The 14,397-nt window shown below is 43.2% G+C and overlaps 1 protein-coding gene across 1 annotated transcript; it reads right to left on the bottom strand.

Annotated features, from left to right (window-relative positions):
• Positions 1-8,515: 8,515 nt before the first annotated feature.
• Positions 8,516-13,350, bottom strand: LOC147900119 (NADPH--cytochrome P450 reductase-like). Its single transcript, XM_087376699.1, has 18 exons — positions 12,786-13,350; positions 12,647-12,709; positions 12,443-12,519; positions 12,213-12,270; positions 11,967-12,053; positions 11,815-11,851; positions 11,654-11,723; positions 11,374-11,571; positions 11,192-11,284; positions 10,842-11,070; positions 10,592-10,675; positions 10,335-10,486; positions 10,138-10,234; positions 9,885-10,037; positions 9,701-9,778; positions 9,481-9,603; positions 9,191-9,304; positions 8,516-9,092 (listed from the first exon to the last, which is right to left on the bottom strand). The coding sequence occupies exons 1-18, from the start codon at positions 13,035-13,037 to the stop codon at positions 9,012-9,014; spliced, it is 2,046 nt and encodes a 681-aa protein (XP_087232825.1). The 5' UTR covers positions 13,038-13,350; the 3' UTR covers positions 8,516-9,011.
• Positions 13,351-14,397: the final 1,047 nt, after the last annotated feature.

Below are 14,397 nucleotides of genomic sequence, written 5' to 3'. Positions count from 1 at the left end.
TTCATCACCTTGGAAGACATTCATGGCTTCTAGAATCGAGCTGAGCCATAAAGTCTAAAAGGTTGTCATGCAGCTGCCCTGTATTTGTCTCCGTTGAGGCCAATGCAATAGTGGGCTATTTTTTCGTGAGCCATGAGATGGCCCCTCCACCTAGTAAGAAACAATATATATCTAGATGAATCCACGAACATGCCAAAACTCATCCTCTAAAAACACAACATAGTGCAGCTTCATAGTAAGAAACACAACATAGTAAGAAACAATACCCAAGCATCAAGTGTCCACGTCTCCAGCCTAGTCTAAATCAAAATACCCATGGACCTTAATTCCACTCTTGTAGGTGATTTTATACTCGGTGGCATCCTTCAAATACTGGAGTATATGCAAGCATCCTTCCAATATGTCTCTCTTGGTGACATAATAGGCCAAGCAATGTTAGGCCTGTGTATTGGTGTAGTAGAGTAAACTTTCAACAACCAACTAGTGATACTTTATTATATTCACCATTTGACAAACATCTTCTACTGAGCTTGGCCCCGACTTCCTTGGAGTGACAGCTAACTTGCAATTATCCATCGTAAATCACTTTAGTATCTCCAAGCAGTATCTCCCATGAGACGAATGTCTTTTCCTACTCATTCCAAATCTCGACCCTAAAAAAATAATGGAGAAGTCCAAGATCCAACATATCAAGCTCAAAATCCATTTTCAACAATCTTCACATCTCCAATATTTTGAATGGAGGTACCGGTTGGCATCCAACGAGCATAGTATCAGACCAATTTCGACAAAGTAGTAGTCAATTCTTTGGGGCTTTTTTCAATGCATCTAAGCCTTCCTTAATCTACATGTACTGTCGCCTTGGATTTAGAAACTAGTTGGCAGCACCACATAGACCTTCTCCTTGAGGTCTCTGTTCAAGAAGATAGATTTGACATACGCATGGAAGATAGGCCACTATGAATGACTACCAAAGTAATCATGGTTTGGATTGTCTCCATCTTGGGTAATTGGAGAGAATGTTCATCATAATCGAGACTCCCATTTGTGCATACTCTTTTCCACTAGTCTAGCTTTGTACTTGTCAAGGGTCCCGTATGACTTGTACTTGGCCCTGTCTATCCATTCGGTACCTATGACATTTTGCTTGGTTGGTCTGGGAAACATATCCCATGTTCAATTCTTCTCAATGGCTTCTATTTTTGTATCCATTGTAGATTGCCAGTCTGGATCATCCTTTGCCTCTTCAAAGGATCTTGACTCCTTTATCATATTGACTTGAGCCATGACATCATAGTTCACTATGGGCATGTTTTAAACCTTCTCAACGCCTCAGAGCTAGTCTCTGGGATGTGGGCACTCTCAAATTCTTCTAGTGTCTTCACGCCTTTTCTTCTATTTCGTCAAATTGCTTTTTTCCCCGCATCTAGATCCGGATCTCGATTTGAATCTGACTATGTGTCCCCCGATCTTAGAAGCATCTGATTCTTAGACTGATTTGGGTCTGCAATGGAATGTGGTCCTCAGGCAACTCCACTATCCTAGACATCAGTCTTTTGAAAGACTGAATCTGACAATATGTCCTTGATCTTAGATTCAAGTCTGATTCTTAGACTGATTTGGCTCTGTAATGCAATGTGGTCCTCAGGCAACGCGACTATCTAAGTTGTCAGTCTCTTGAAATACCACATCACAACTAAGCACAAGCACCACCTGCCTTCTCACCATTCTTGCTAAAATCGATCAAAATTCATTTTCCTCCTTGGATCTAGCTTGGTCCATGTTTCCTTGTGTACATGGACCCAAGCGCAAGACCCAAATACACAAAGATGCTTGATGACAGGCTTCTTGCAAGAGTACATCTCCCTTTCAACATGCCTTTCAGCCCATCTCCACAATTTCCTGATTCTTCCTTTCTGCCAACGCATTTTGCTTGGATGACCTAGTTGTGGTCAGCTACCTCTCTTGATCTGTGTTTCTTTGCAGTCAATGTGAACTTCCCTCCTCTAGTCATTTGAAGAGTCTTCGTCTTCTTCTCGGGCTCAGTTCTACCTTCGCCCTCCATTTTTTGAAATTGGTGAAGGCTTGAGATTTCTTTAATAGAGTGCAGATCCATGTCATTCAACTGAAATCATTGATGAGCATGAGGAGGTGAACCAATCCAACAAGAGATCTAGGGATTTCATTTGAGTTTGGAAGCTCGTCACATTCAAAAAATATATAGTCAAGGATGGGCAAAAAGAAAAGCAACAAGGTCCAACTACGAAATAAGTAAAGGTGGTGGGAATATACCTTCATCATCCTTATGGTGCATGTACCTCCTTAGAAATTGAAAAAGAATTTCTTCAGTTGATGTATTTTGGGACATAAAGTATACTATCATTTCTTCTCCAGTGGTAGTCAGTTCAACACTTGTACAGCCTACAGATAGGTGCAAACAACCTATAGAGATGGGCACAAACATTTAGATAAGCCCTTGACAGATCAGCATGCTAGTCACAAACTAGGTCAGTCTGCAACAATCCCAATCGGCTGACATTAACCCTCTCTACCTAGCCCTCATTCAGGAGAATCTCTAGTGGTGGATCCACCTACACTTGCCGTAGTAGCATCAGTAGGAGCATCTCCAATGCAGCAACACCAAACAGCCTCACAGCAGTTCCAAGAAAGAGAAATCTATGAAGCAAGAAATAATTGCAGATGTCAACAGCAAAGTAAAACAAGCTGATCCTTATGTGGAAGTGAAAGAATAGGAAGCTAGAATAAACAACAAGTTGATCTTACGCATAGGAGGATTGCCAGATGGTTGCCTTGGAGAAAGGGAATATACAAAAGATAAAATCAATGCCTCAAGGAGAAGATACCACTAGTGGAATGGGATCGAGATGGTTTTTTATTTAACCCCACACACACACACACCCGTGGCCCTGCCGAGAGGCACATCTGCCCTAGGGCACAGGGTCCACAGCCGTAGTCAACTCACGCACACCACACACACACACATGACCACAAGCTAGGACATATGACTTGAACCCGTGACCTGGAGATGGGAAGCCCAATGCCCAAACCACTAGGCCAAAGCCTTGGATCAAGATGATATTTGGAATATACAGCACAAGGGAACACAAATACAAGTCTCTTTTACTAACAAGGCATCAAGGATAAAGATTCTCGGACAAACTTATAAGCTGAAGGGAACAAAGATATGGCTATATGAAGAGCTCACTCCGAATCACCTCAAACAAAGAGCCACTGAGCTTACTAAGGTGAAGGAAGCCAAGAAAATAGGAAAAATGGGCATGAAGGCCAATCTATGATAGGACTACAACATAGTTATGCTCTTTGATAACTACGAGCTGAGATGCCATGTGCACCCCTTGACTCTTTGAACTCAAGAGATGTAGTAGCTACTATATTTTTTTATGTGTACTTTGTCTTATAGGCCCGTGAGGCCTTCTTCACATGTTAATACATCTCTCTCTCTCTCTTGATAAGGCCCACCAAATTCATAGATCACGGACACCACTCCCCCCGCCACAACAAGAGACGACATGACAGACACAAATTTGGGACATCTTCGCAACTCGCAGGAGAGCCACCATGGCACCCAGTTTATATCTTTTGAGTAATAGTTTCTGAATACTAGCTTGGAGTCTTAGCAAGGGCCTTAGCACGCCCTTTGCTTCAGGGCGCAATGGCTTGCATGAGTTACTCTTGGATTTGTACTTTTCTCATAGGCCCACGAGGCCTCCCAGAGACTAATACATCTCTCTCTCTCTCTCTCTCTCTCTCTCTCTCTCTCTCTCTCTCTCTCATTTGAAGGGGAACCCTTGGAAGCAACCATCTCATACAAATATTTGAAACTTGAGTTTGGGGACAACTAAAGGCGGAATGAGTGTGCCGAAAGAAGAGTCATGGGAGGGTCAAAGAAATTATACTACTTTCAAGACAATTGCAAGAAGGCACATCTATGGGGCTGGGAAATGAGAGAGTTTATGTACACCATGCATGTACACATGGTAGCGCTCTACGGTTCCCCGGCCTATGCACTTGGATTATCCAAGGCATATTGAAAAAGGATAGAGATCATCCACAAATGTTTTATCATCGATGAGTTGGGGTTTAAAGCCCAAACTTCATACCCCATCCTGCTTGTAGAGATAGGGATGTTACCTCTTGAGGGGAAGGCATTATGCTGGTACATGGCCTACATCAACAAGCTCAAATTTTTCAAAAATATGGATGCAAACAGGATCCAAGAACAACAGGATCGCACGGAGAAGGGGCTAAATGGATGGAACATTGGGAAATACTATGTGCTGCACACAAAACAGCATTTGGACTGTAACTTTTTGGATTGTGGCCAGGACGCAGAGAATGCGGAAAGATTTCACTTGGGGGATGGTGATGTGGCTCAGAGAGAGACACCATGCTTTCTCTATTGATCCTGTCTCATCGGCTTACAGGATCAATGGTGAGCAGATCTTCCAGATTGAGATCTTCCATGCCGTAATGCCGTCCCGCACTCGCCTCTCGCTTGAGAATAGTGTTTGGGAGTGTCCAACATCACTACTTGGAACATTTGGGTCACCCGTTGCAATCAGGTAATGTGAGGGCAGCAGGTTCCACAACGACTACACTAGTAGCCATATGGCAAGACACTCTGTGCCAGCTAGGAGCACGGTGCTCTAGCCTCACAAAGGACCGCAGAGAGGCAGGAACGTTTCTGCAAGGCTTGGCCTCCGGGCATATTTTACACCTTCTCTGTGGGAGATATCTGTTGGATGTATAGACCACCATCTTGGTTGTTAGCCGTTGTTCCGGACAGTCCCCAGGCATGAGCTGGGATTTTCGACAGGCTGGATTTGACAGCCAAGTCTTCTCTTTGTATTTACCATCATCAGCCCTGGTTTGGTGACTAACTTGTATGGGGTGTTTTTTCCAAGCATCAATAGAAAGTTCTTCTCTTTGCAAAAAACCTTTTTAAAAAAACGAGTGCTGATATCCCAAAGGCTGGAGAAAAAAACTCACATCAAGCGTAGCCAGGGACATCTCATCCAACACAAACAATAAACCCTTATCATGCAAAGATCATCAGTGCCCACCAGCAGTCTTCAAAAATAAAAACACAAATACATGCACACATCCATAGGTTTTCTTCCAAAGTTGCTAGCACAGTAAAGGACAAACTAGTCAACAACCACCAAGATGAGGACTTTAATTTCCGACAGGCTGGATTTGACATCCAAGTCTTCTCTTTGTATTTACCATCATCAGCCCTGGTTTGGCAGCTAACTTGTATGGGGTGTTTTTTCCAAGCATCAATAAAGTTCTCCTCTTTGCAAAAAACCTTTTTTTTTTAATGAGTGCTGATGTCCCAAAGGCTGGAGAAAAAAACTCACATCAGGCGTAGCCAGGGACATCCCATCCAACACAAACGATAAACCCTCATCACGCAAACATCATCAGTGTCCACCAACGGTCTTTAAAAATAAAAACACAAATACATGCATGCATCCATAGGTTTTCTTCCAAAGTTGCTAGCAGTAAAGGACAAACTCATCAACGACCACCAAGATGAGGACTTTATTTTAGTCTCCCTCCCCAAACAGCATTTCTATGCAAAAAATCTTACAAAATATAGCATGTATGTCCATGCACTGCCAAAAATAGTAAAAGCCATCACACAATATATATGTAAATGAACCCCAAAGCCATTCTGTAAGCCCGGACCCATTCTCAAAACAAACAAATAGTGCACTTTTAATTTTAGGACAAACCCACAGAGTTGCAAACTCCATCACACATAATAGGACTCAGTAGTATGGCATTCCCACCACCATCATCAGCACCCAAGGTTGGGTACAAACCATAGTTTGAACCTCTCTCTCTCTCTCTCTCTCTCTCTCTCTCACACACACACACATGCACATGCACATGCACATGCACCACTATCACCAATTGGGACTTCTTCTAAGAAAATAAAGAGTAATCTTTATTAGAATTGACTTCGGTCAAAGAATGGTGAAGTTGGTTGGCCAAGAATAAGTTTTATTGTTTTTACTTTTGCCTTGCATTTCAAAAAAGAGAACTGTGGGTACGCCCACAAGGGACTAGAAATAGCCCAAGATCTAGGAATGCATGCATTTCGCTAACCTCTAATGAGTTAAAGTGTTGGAATTTGTTTGTGCAATGTGTAGGACCCAAGATTGGGAAGAAAAGCACAAAAAGCAAGTCCCACAAGGCTCACACGCAAGGACAAGGGGGGCGCCTCTTTAAAAGAGGGCCCACAAGACTACCTCCAATTTAGGAAGAAAAGCTTGAAAGCTTGGCTTTTATGTAAAGTAGCTTTTAGAAAGCAAGCCCTAGCTTTTTGCTCAACCAAGTCTATAAAAGAAAAGCCCAAGGCCTCCCACATGTATTCAAAATTGAACTCGGTTCTATGCTCTTTCAAGAGCCAGTTGTACAAAGATTATTCTAATAAAGACCTTCGACGGGGTCTAGCCCTTATTTCTGGGCCCTAGTGTGGTGTTTTGTCTTCTCTTCCCCACTCCCAAAGTACTATCTTAATGCAAATCAACTATCCCTCCTCCACGCTGAATTGTGATTTACTCTAGCTCCAAGATCTTATATCATCTGCATGTGTGAGTGCCCAGAGCCAGAGAAACTGCTGCGATTTTGATCTCTATTTCAGCCGCCTGTACGTGCTACAAATTCTTTCCCAAGAGCCTAGCACTGTTGCGATTTTGGTCAAAGAGTGCCCAAGACCCTTGAAGGTTTTGGTTTCAGTGGCATCAAAGCGTGGTTTTGCTACTTTCCCTGGTAGCAACGGTCTACAAACTCCACAAAGACATCCGTCACACGCATCTCAGGAGACGTAGGTAATCGCATCCGTCAAGCAAAAGGCACTCAACAGGCGGGGACCTCGATAATCGCCTTTGCCGGTTTGCACAGGACTCAAAGCGGGCTTGCTGCATGGGGCAACAGAAAAGCGCATGTAGTATTTTTAATTTCTTCCTATACCCCCTGTACTAGTGGTTGAACCATACAACCAAGAGCCACACCCACCCATACTTCATCGTGCATCAGGTCGGCTCCCATCTTCACCCTCTTTGAAAGGAGTAGGAGCTTTGCAGTTGATTGCTTTAGGCCCAGTCAAGTTGATTTGGTGGGTTCAATTTTCCATCTCCCACATCATGGTTTCAAAGCACGGGAGTTCAGCTACCAAAAGGCCCAATTCAGCTTCTAGACGATCCAGTAAGAAGCATTCTAAGGGATCTGAAGACGACCTTTGTGAAGGATTTGTGAAAGCAAAGATCAGCTCTGAAGTGAAAGCCTCAATTTCAGCATCTATGAGATGATGACAAAGCAAGTTTTAACGTCACCAAAAGAAAAGGGAGATCAAGAGCTTTCTCTTACTTCTCCATCAAAAGACTTTTCTAAGCATTCACACTCTTCAAGGAAGTGTTCACGGAGTCCTGCATCACACCACAACCGTCATACTTCAAGAAAAAGAGAGAGCAGCTCAAAGCCTCACAAGAGACAAAGCCGAAAGCATGGAAGGAGCTCTCCCAATTCAAGTACATCTTCTCTTCTTCTTCTTCCTCTTCCTCATCTTCTTCTGCATCCCAAGGACGCTCTCGTCATAAGTGCAGAAGAACGAGATCTAGATCTTGAAGCGAAGACTTCAAGGAAGGTGGTAAGTCAGTCAAGTTCGCTACTTTTAATGGAAAGTATGGAGCCACTACAAATGCTTTGCAGTTAGAAAGGCCCCAGGCCTCCCTGATGTATTCAAAATTGTACTCAGTTCTATGCTCTTTCAAGAGCCAGTTGTACAAAGATTCTTCTATTGCAATAAAGACCTTTGGGGGAGTCCAGCCCTTATTTCTGAGCCCTAGTGTGGTGTTCTGTCTTCTCTCCCCTATTCCCAAAGTTCTATCTTATTGCGAATCAACTATCTCCCCTCCAAGCTGAATTGCAATTTACTCTAGCTTCAAGATCTTGTATCATCTGCATGTGTGAGTGCCCAGAGTGGGAGAATCTCTTGTGCCGCGAATTCTTTCCCGGGGGCCTAGCGCTGCTATTTTGATCAAAGAGTGTCCAGGGACCAGGACCCTTTAAGGTTTGATTTCAACCACACACCCTCATCCAGGTCCATTTAATCAAAGGTCTTTTTAATAAATTGACCAAGTTTATTACATGAAAGCTAAATATGCAGTTTAAAACATCCTTGTGGTAATTGCAAATGTAAAACCATCCAATTAACATGTCTTACAATGTGTTCATGATCTTGCAAAGGAACTCTTAAAGACATATGCCCTGTGCTCGAATCAAGAAAATTTTGTAGCCTTAGCCTTGTAGATAGAGGACAATTATGAACCATCATCAGCAGGAAGAATCCTTAATTCAAACAAATATCTATGCCCCGTATGATCATAATGACATCCACCACCAATTCAGAGAGATTCCACTAGCCAACCAATCAAAACCATAAAGGCTAAAGCTCATGACCCTCGTTCCAAATTGAAAGAATAGGTCATATTATATCACAATTTAAAAGAATAGGTAATACTATCTCGCCGGTATACATACACATATGCTGAGTCACATAGTCCAATTCTCACCACTATGCTGCAAATCCAATTACCTTTCTGCATTTATGATCTCTTATTATAGCTAATAATAGAATCCCTTGGCAGATAAACTTTGTGCCCCGTCAGCCTGTGTAGGTTTTTATCCTATGGCTGTTTGCCTTTAGCCACTGTTACTCACAAGAAATCTGCCAATCCTACTGACATGTTAGAAGTCCATAATCCCTGTGCTTGAACTTTAACGGCTCACACCAGCTCCTCAGGCAGTAAGAGATAGCCAAACCCAGCCAATTCGGGTTGGACTCTCTCCAAGAAGATGTCCAATTACACAGGTCTATTGTAAACATGTGCAGACTTTTTTGCTTTCACAAATCTTATAATGTCCTTTTAAAAGATGTTTCTCTCCCGTCAGCTTACACATTACCAGACATCACGCAGGTATCTTCCCTCAGTTTGCAACTGTTTCACCATTGCCTCAGCCTTGCTGCTATCCACAGAAGCCTGCGAAAATTGTTGCACCCAAGGAAGGGTTTAATACCCTTCGTATAACATTTACAGTATCCAAAAATTAATGGAAGATCTCTTCAATATCTACAAACCTTCTCTTGAATGATTGTATGGAGAGTCCTGTGTACATCTCTGGCCATACCCTTTGCATCACCACACACATAAAGATAGCCTCCACTAGCTAGCAAATCCCAAAAGAGGGTGGCCTGCACCTCCAAACAGGCAGGCATTATAATGTACATGTGCAACATCAAAAAACATGCACAGAATTTAGAAGTCCATGAGAAGGGCGGGAAATGATTAAAGTCTTACATACACGTGCAACTACTTTGTGCTAAACGTGCTCTAGGAAGGGCTAAAAATAATTAAAGGTTTTACTTACATGTGCAACTATTTTGTGCTGAACATACTCTTTCGTGGGTCCTTCTCTTGAGAAAGCAACAAAGAGTTCAGATATAACGCCACCTTTGAGAAATGAGTTGAGTTCATCCTCATAAATATAATCCTACAGATTCAAACCAAAACAAAAGTATTAAGACCTCCCATCGAAGAAAACATCAAAAGAACAGTCGAACGGCGTGAGGCATCGAAAGAAACTTCACCAGCTTGCAATTTCTGCAGCCAAAGAACAGCATTGCAGGTCCTAGAGTTTCACCAGATTCTTTCAGGGCAGCCCTTTCCTGCAGCAAAACAGTAGAACGAAAATGATTGCCATGGAAAATTGTCTGAGCAATATTTGTACAAATCGTGTCAATCCCAGAGAAGTAAACGATAAACAAGATATACCTGCATGAACCCCCTAAATGGTGCAAGACCAGTGCCAGGACCAACCATAATTATTGGAACAGAAGGATCTGCTGGCAGCTTAAAGTTAGACTGCCTAGCAAAGATGGGTGCCCAACTGCACTTGTCCCCAACTTCAGAAAATGGCAATGAATTCTGAAGGGTTCCATAGAAAGAAGAATAAATTACTCTAAAAGAATCAACAAGATGAATAAAAGTCAATACATGTCAAATCAAGAATAGAATCTACACTTGCCTTCATCCACGTTGAGCAAACACCTCTGTGAAACCGACCTGTGGGACTCACCCCATAAACAAGAGAGCAAGTTACGTGAATCCTATCAGGTGCAAGCCTGTAAGTTCCATATGAGCTCATATGTAGTCAGTAACTGGAAACTAAAAACCCTTCCAAAATGTCTGATTATGAAATCCAGTGGCAAACTTTGAACATGCCTTGGAGAAGACGAAATGGAATAGTAGCGGGCCTGTAGACGAGGTGATACAGCTGCAAAAAAGATACCAAGTGGTGGTTTTGCTGAAGGGAACTCTGCCATAACTTCCAACAGACTCCTTTGGCTGGCAGTAATCCATTGCTGATAATCATCCTGTGTAACGCATTGCAAGTCAATATCTGTTGTTCCAATTCAAGAACAGTCTTGAAGGGCCCATGCATTGATGTATTTTCCCAGGTAGCTGTTAAAAAGTTAAACCTTGCCAAGGGGTGAGGCCAGGAACTTCAGTCGGTCCTTCTCGGCAGGATCAGAGGCATAAGCTGCGAGTGCTGCAAGTGCAGCCTGTGACATACGTGACAAAACCTCAGAACATTTTCTCAAGGATCCAAATGGTGATCACTCGATGGTGAATTTAAATGTCGAGCACTGACACGTAAAAAGCTTTTACCACACTTAAGGAAAGTTCTCTTCCTCACAATTGGAAGTTCCAGATCTGCAACCTCAATACCTTCCGTGGTGGGGTAAGCAAATCGGTGTATCGAGCAAGTGCAGTTCGTAAATCACATGGCCCCGGAAATGGTGGTGGTAAAGAACTGCCCCCAATTGGTGAACCGTCTTCTTCTTCAGAATGCAGAGAAAACAGTGTGTCCAAAGAATAGCCCAGTACTTTGGCTGCCTCCTCAACATTTTCTGGCGTATTCTCAGGGAACACTCCAACATGATCCCCTGTCCCATACCTAGCAATACAAAGGCCACACTTACCAAAGGCACTTACAGAGAACAGAAAACAATACGAAACTCAGTAACTAGCAAACACAGTAACACAAGTGATAACAAAGTGGATGTTCCTCAACCCACGTCAAGCCGGTGTTTGCTATGTCAAACTCCAAATGAATACATGATCGGTCAGATAAAGGAGAATGCAGCTCCCTACGCACCGCCACATTTGCCCTGAAGAATAAAATCAAGCAAGGAAGCTATTTCAGGGTTAATGAACAAATCAAAACATGTTTTGCAATGGGTGACAGAAAAGCCTTTACCTGCATGGATGATTAACATCATACACTGCCTGACCATTCATCTTGGCTGCAAATGTCTCCTCGTGCACCTTTGTGTCACTGTCATGAATGACCAGACGATACTCAAGAATAGCTGCTGTGTAAGGAGTGGTTACAGCTGGAGTGGCATCGTTTGCATCAATCAGAAGAGGGTCCAGCTCTGCCCACAACTGCTCCCGCCTGAAGATCTCACAGACCAACATTATACAGTACACACACACAATCCTGAAGCACAGGCTGCCGCCTTAAGAGGTCAACTTACCAGGCTGCAAAATCATCTTCTATGCATTGGTCATCATCACCAAGGCCACATTGTATTAGCCGTTTAGCACCTACAACATATGGATCATCCATCAGTATCAAAAATGGAGCATTCACGCTTAACTTATGCCCCCTATACAATGCCAATCTTGCCCCACTAACCTTGTTCCGCTAGAGCTTCATCAATCTTCTTTCCGACCTGAAAAAACATAGTTTGTGCTCGTCAATGGTGCATATAAAATGCAAGCAAATATATGAAAGACATAATCGAAGACATGAATATGTACTTATATTCTCCAAGCTAATGAGCTCACCTCATTAAAGTGTTCATATTGCCGGTTGCCAAGGCCAAACACAGCATAGCTCAGGCCTAAAAGCCAGTCCCCTCGTCCTTCCTTTCCCTGCATCGAAACCTCAAGAATATATCATTCTGAAGCGAAAAAGGATAGCTCTGTATAGCCTTAGGAGGGAGTTTAACAAGTACAGTAATGAAATGTTCGAGATAAGAAGTATGGCAACGTGCAACACTGTTAACTCGGGTTCGGATAGCTGTTATGCACCTCGATAAACCACTTGTAAAACCTTGCTGCATTGTCAGTGGGCTCTCCATCACCATAGCTGCATTACAAAAGACATCGTCCAGGAAAAGGAGTAAGGAAAGGATGCATAACCCAGCTCTATAGTTATATACTTCAAAAGTTCTGCTGCACATCTACTGAAACCATATGCTTTAAGGACCACCGACAAATAAACATAATCGATTACCAACAGCGAAATGATCAACACTCACGTAGCGAGTGAGAAAAGTGCCAATTTTTCCTTCTTCAGTTTTTGTTCGTATTCATCGTCGTCTGCCCCGTATTCGTCCTTCATAAAGGCGCCAAGAATCAATACAAGCTAAATCTAAGGGAAATAATCCTTTGTATCTAGAATTATCTCAAAATAAAATTCCTCTCATTCCACAACTGAGAAGACCGGCCAGGGATGAACTAACCAGATCGACCACCTTGAAAATCACTCGGTTGTCATATCGAACCTTTCCTTCTTCAGATAGAGCCTGAGAGAAAAGCAGCAATTATTGAAGTCCTGGATAGGCGCAATTACAAGGAATGAGCAGAACATACATGCCATACCTTCGCGAAACCTTCCGCCGTTCCTGTTTGAGTTCCGAAAAACACCGTGACCTTCTTTTGCCATAGATCTTCCACCTCAGGCTCTGGAACTTGCACAGCCAACTTCTTAGGGGCGGTGTGTTCTGTTTCTTTCTTCTTCTCCCCTCCAGTGAATCGCCAGAACAGGAGCCCGACGGACACAAGCAAGATAGCAGCGAGAAGGGGGAAAACAAGAGGATTCTCGGAGAGAGGGAGGGGGGGCGACGTGATCATGGTGGCAGGTGATGCGAAAGGTGCCAATGCGGGGAAGCAAAAGCTCCAAATGCGAGAATAGGCGCAAGGCAAATTTTGAGCGAAGGTGAGTGGAATCGATGAAGATAGGGATGATTGGAAGAGGGAATGCGGAATGAGAGAGTGAGGTAGCTGCAAAGAAGACGGATGCGACAGATATGGTGAGAATTGCTGCTGTGATGCGAGCTACTGGAGAAGAAATTCGGGCAAAAGGGCCAGCAGCAAAGCGATCAGAGCTATGGCGATGGCTATGGCGAAGTCGTTGGCTATGGCGTTTTGAAGCTTTTTTGCAACTTTCCTACTTTGTTGGTGAAGAAGAAGGGATTAGCTACCTAATCCCTCTCAATCTTCCTCTTTACTGACTCACCGCCTGCAGCCGGTCGCCCTGCTTTCCCTGCCACCGGCCCTCCCGGTCATCCCCTCGTAGCATATTTTAAGAGGATATTCTCCCTAGGAAAGCTTCCATCAAACGCATGTGCTACCTAGCCCTGAGCATCTAGTCACGGTTATCTCAGGGTTGGTCACACATGTGACTGTCGCCTACCGCAAGGTTGCGCTCAGATAGGTCTCACCAAGGGTTTCAATCCCACTCTGACCAAAGCACATTTATCTTTGTTCAGACAATTCCCTCGTCCAAGCATTTTGGGGGGGCGGGGGGGGGAGTCTTTCCTGCACAACTTTGGACTGCCCAAAAAAATCGCACCTAAGCGGCCTCATACTATGGATTTGCCATCGCTTGATAAATTTTACTTCATCTCACCTAAGCACAATGAGCCCTCCCACGAGACAGGTGTATGTCATAGGCATAATGCAACCCTCAAAATCTCAGCCTAGCACACACAACAAGTGGCTTATTAGTACCATCGTAAGCTTACCACCATAGGTTATATCATACTATGATCATGGGTTATTATTAGTACCGTAGTGGGACACAAGAAGTCTACCACCATGGGTTATCATACCACAATCAACTATGACTACTCACCTTGTTTATTATGGATTTTTTCGACATGATTGGTTATTATGCACCACAAGCTCTTCCCAGTCTTTCCCCTACATCGCAAGTATCTACTTAGTTCACATTTCAACATACACTTCAAGAACCATGTTCTTTTCCTCATAACATGGAATGTCACATGTAAAATGTTCAACTTAATGTGTACTTATAAAGGAAACTCCTTTCATTTCCACCGGTAATGAGTTGCTAATATAATTTCCACCCGTAATGAGAGATAATGAGTTGCTAAAATTATTTCCTAGAGTAGATTGATTGAGAAAGTTTGACGCTAGCTATTACTTATATTTCGTTGAGTTGAAGAACTAAATGGTTGGAGCTAGTTTT

This window comes from Dipteris shenzhenensis, chromosome 7, assembly GCF_047967505.1.
Source record: "Dipteris shenzhenensis isolate YYH24624 ecotype China chromosome 7, Dip_SZ_1.0, whole genome shotgun sequence".
NCBI classification, from domain to species: Eukaryota; Viridiplantae; Streptophyta; class Polypodiopsida; order Gleicheniales; family Dipteridaceae; genus Dipteris; species Dipteris shenzhenensis.
Note: the sequence above shows the minus strand (reverse complement) of the source record. Positions and strands in the feature narration are given on the sequence as shown.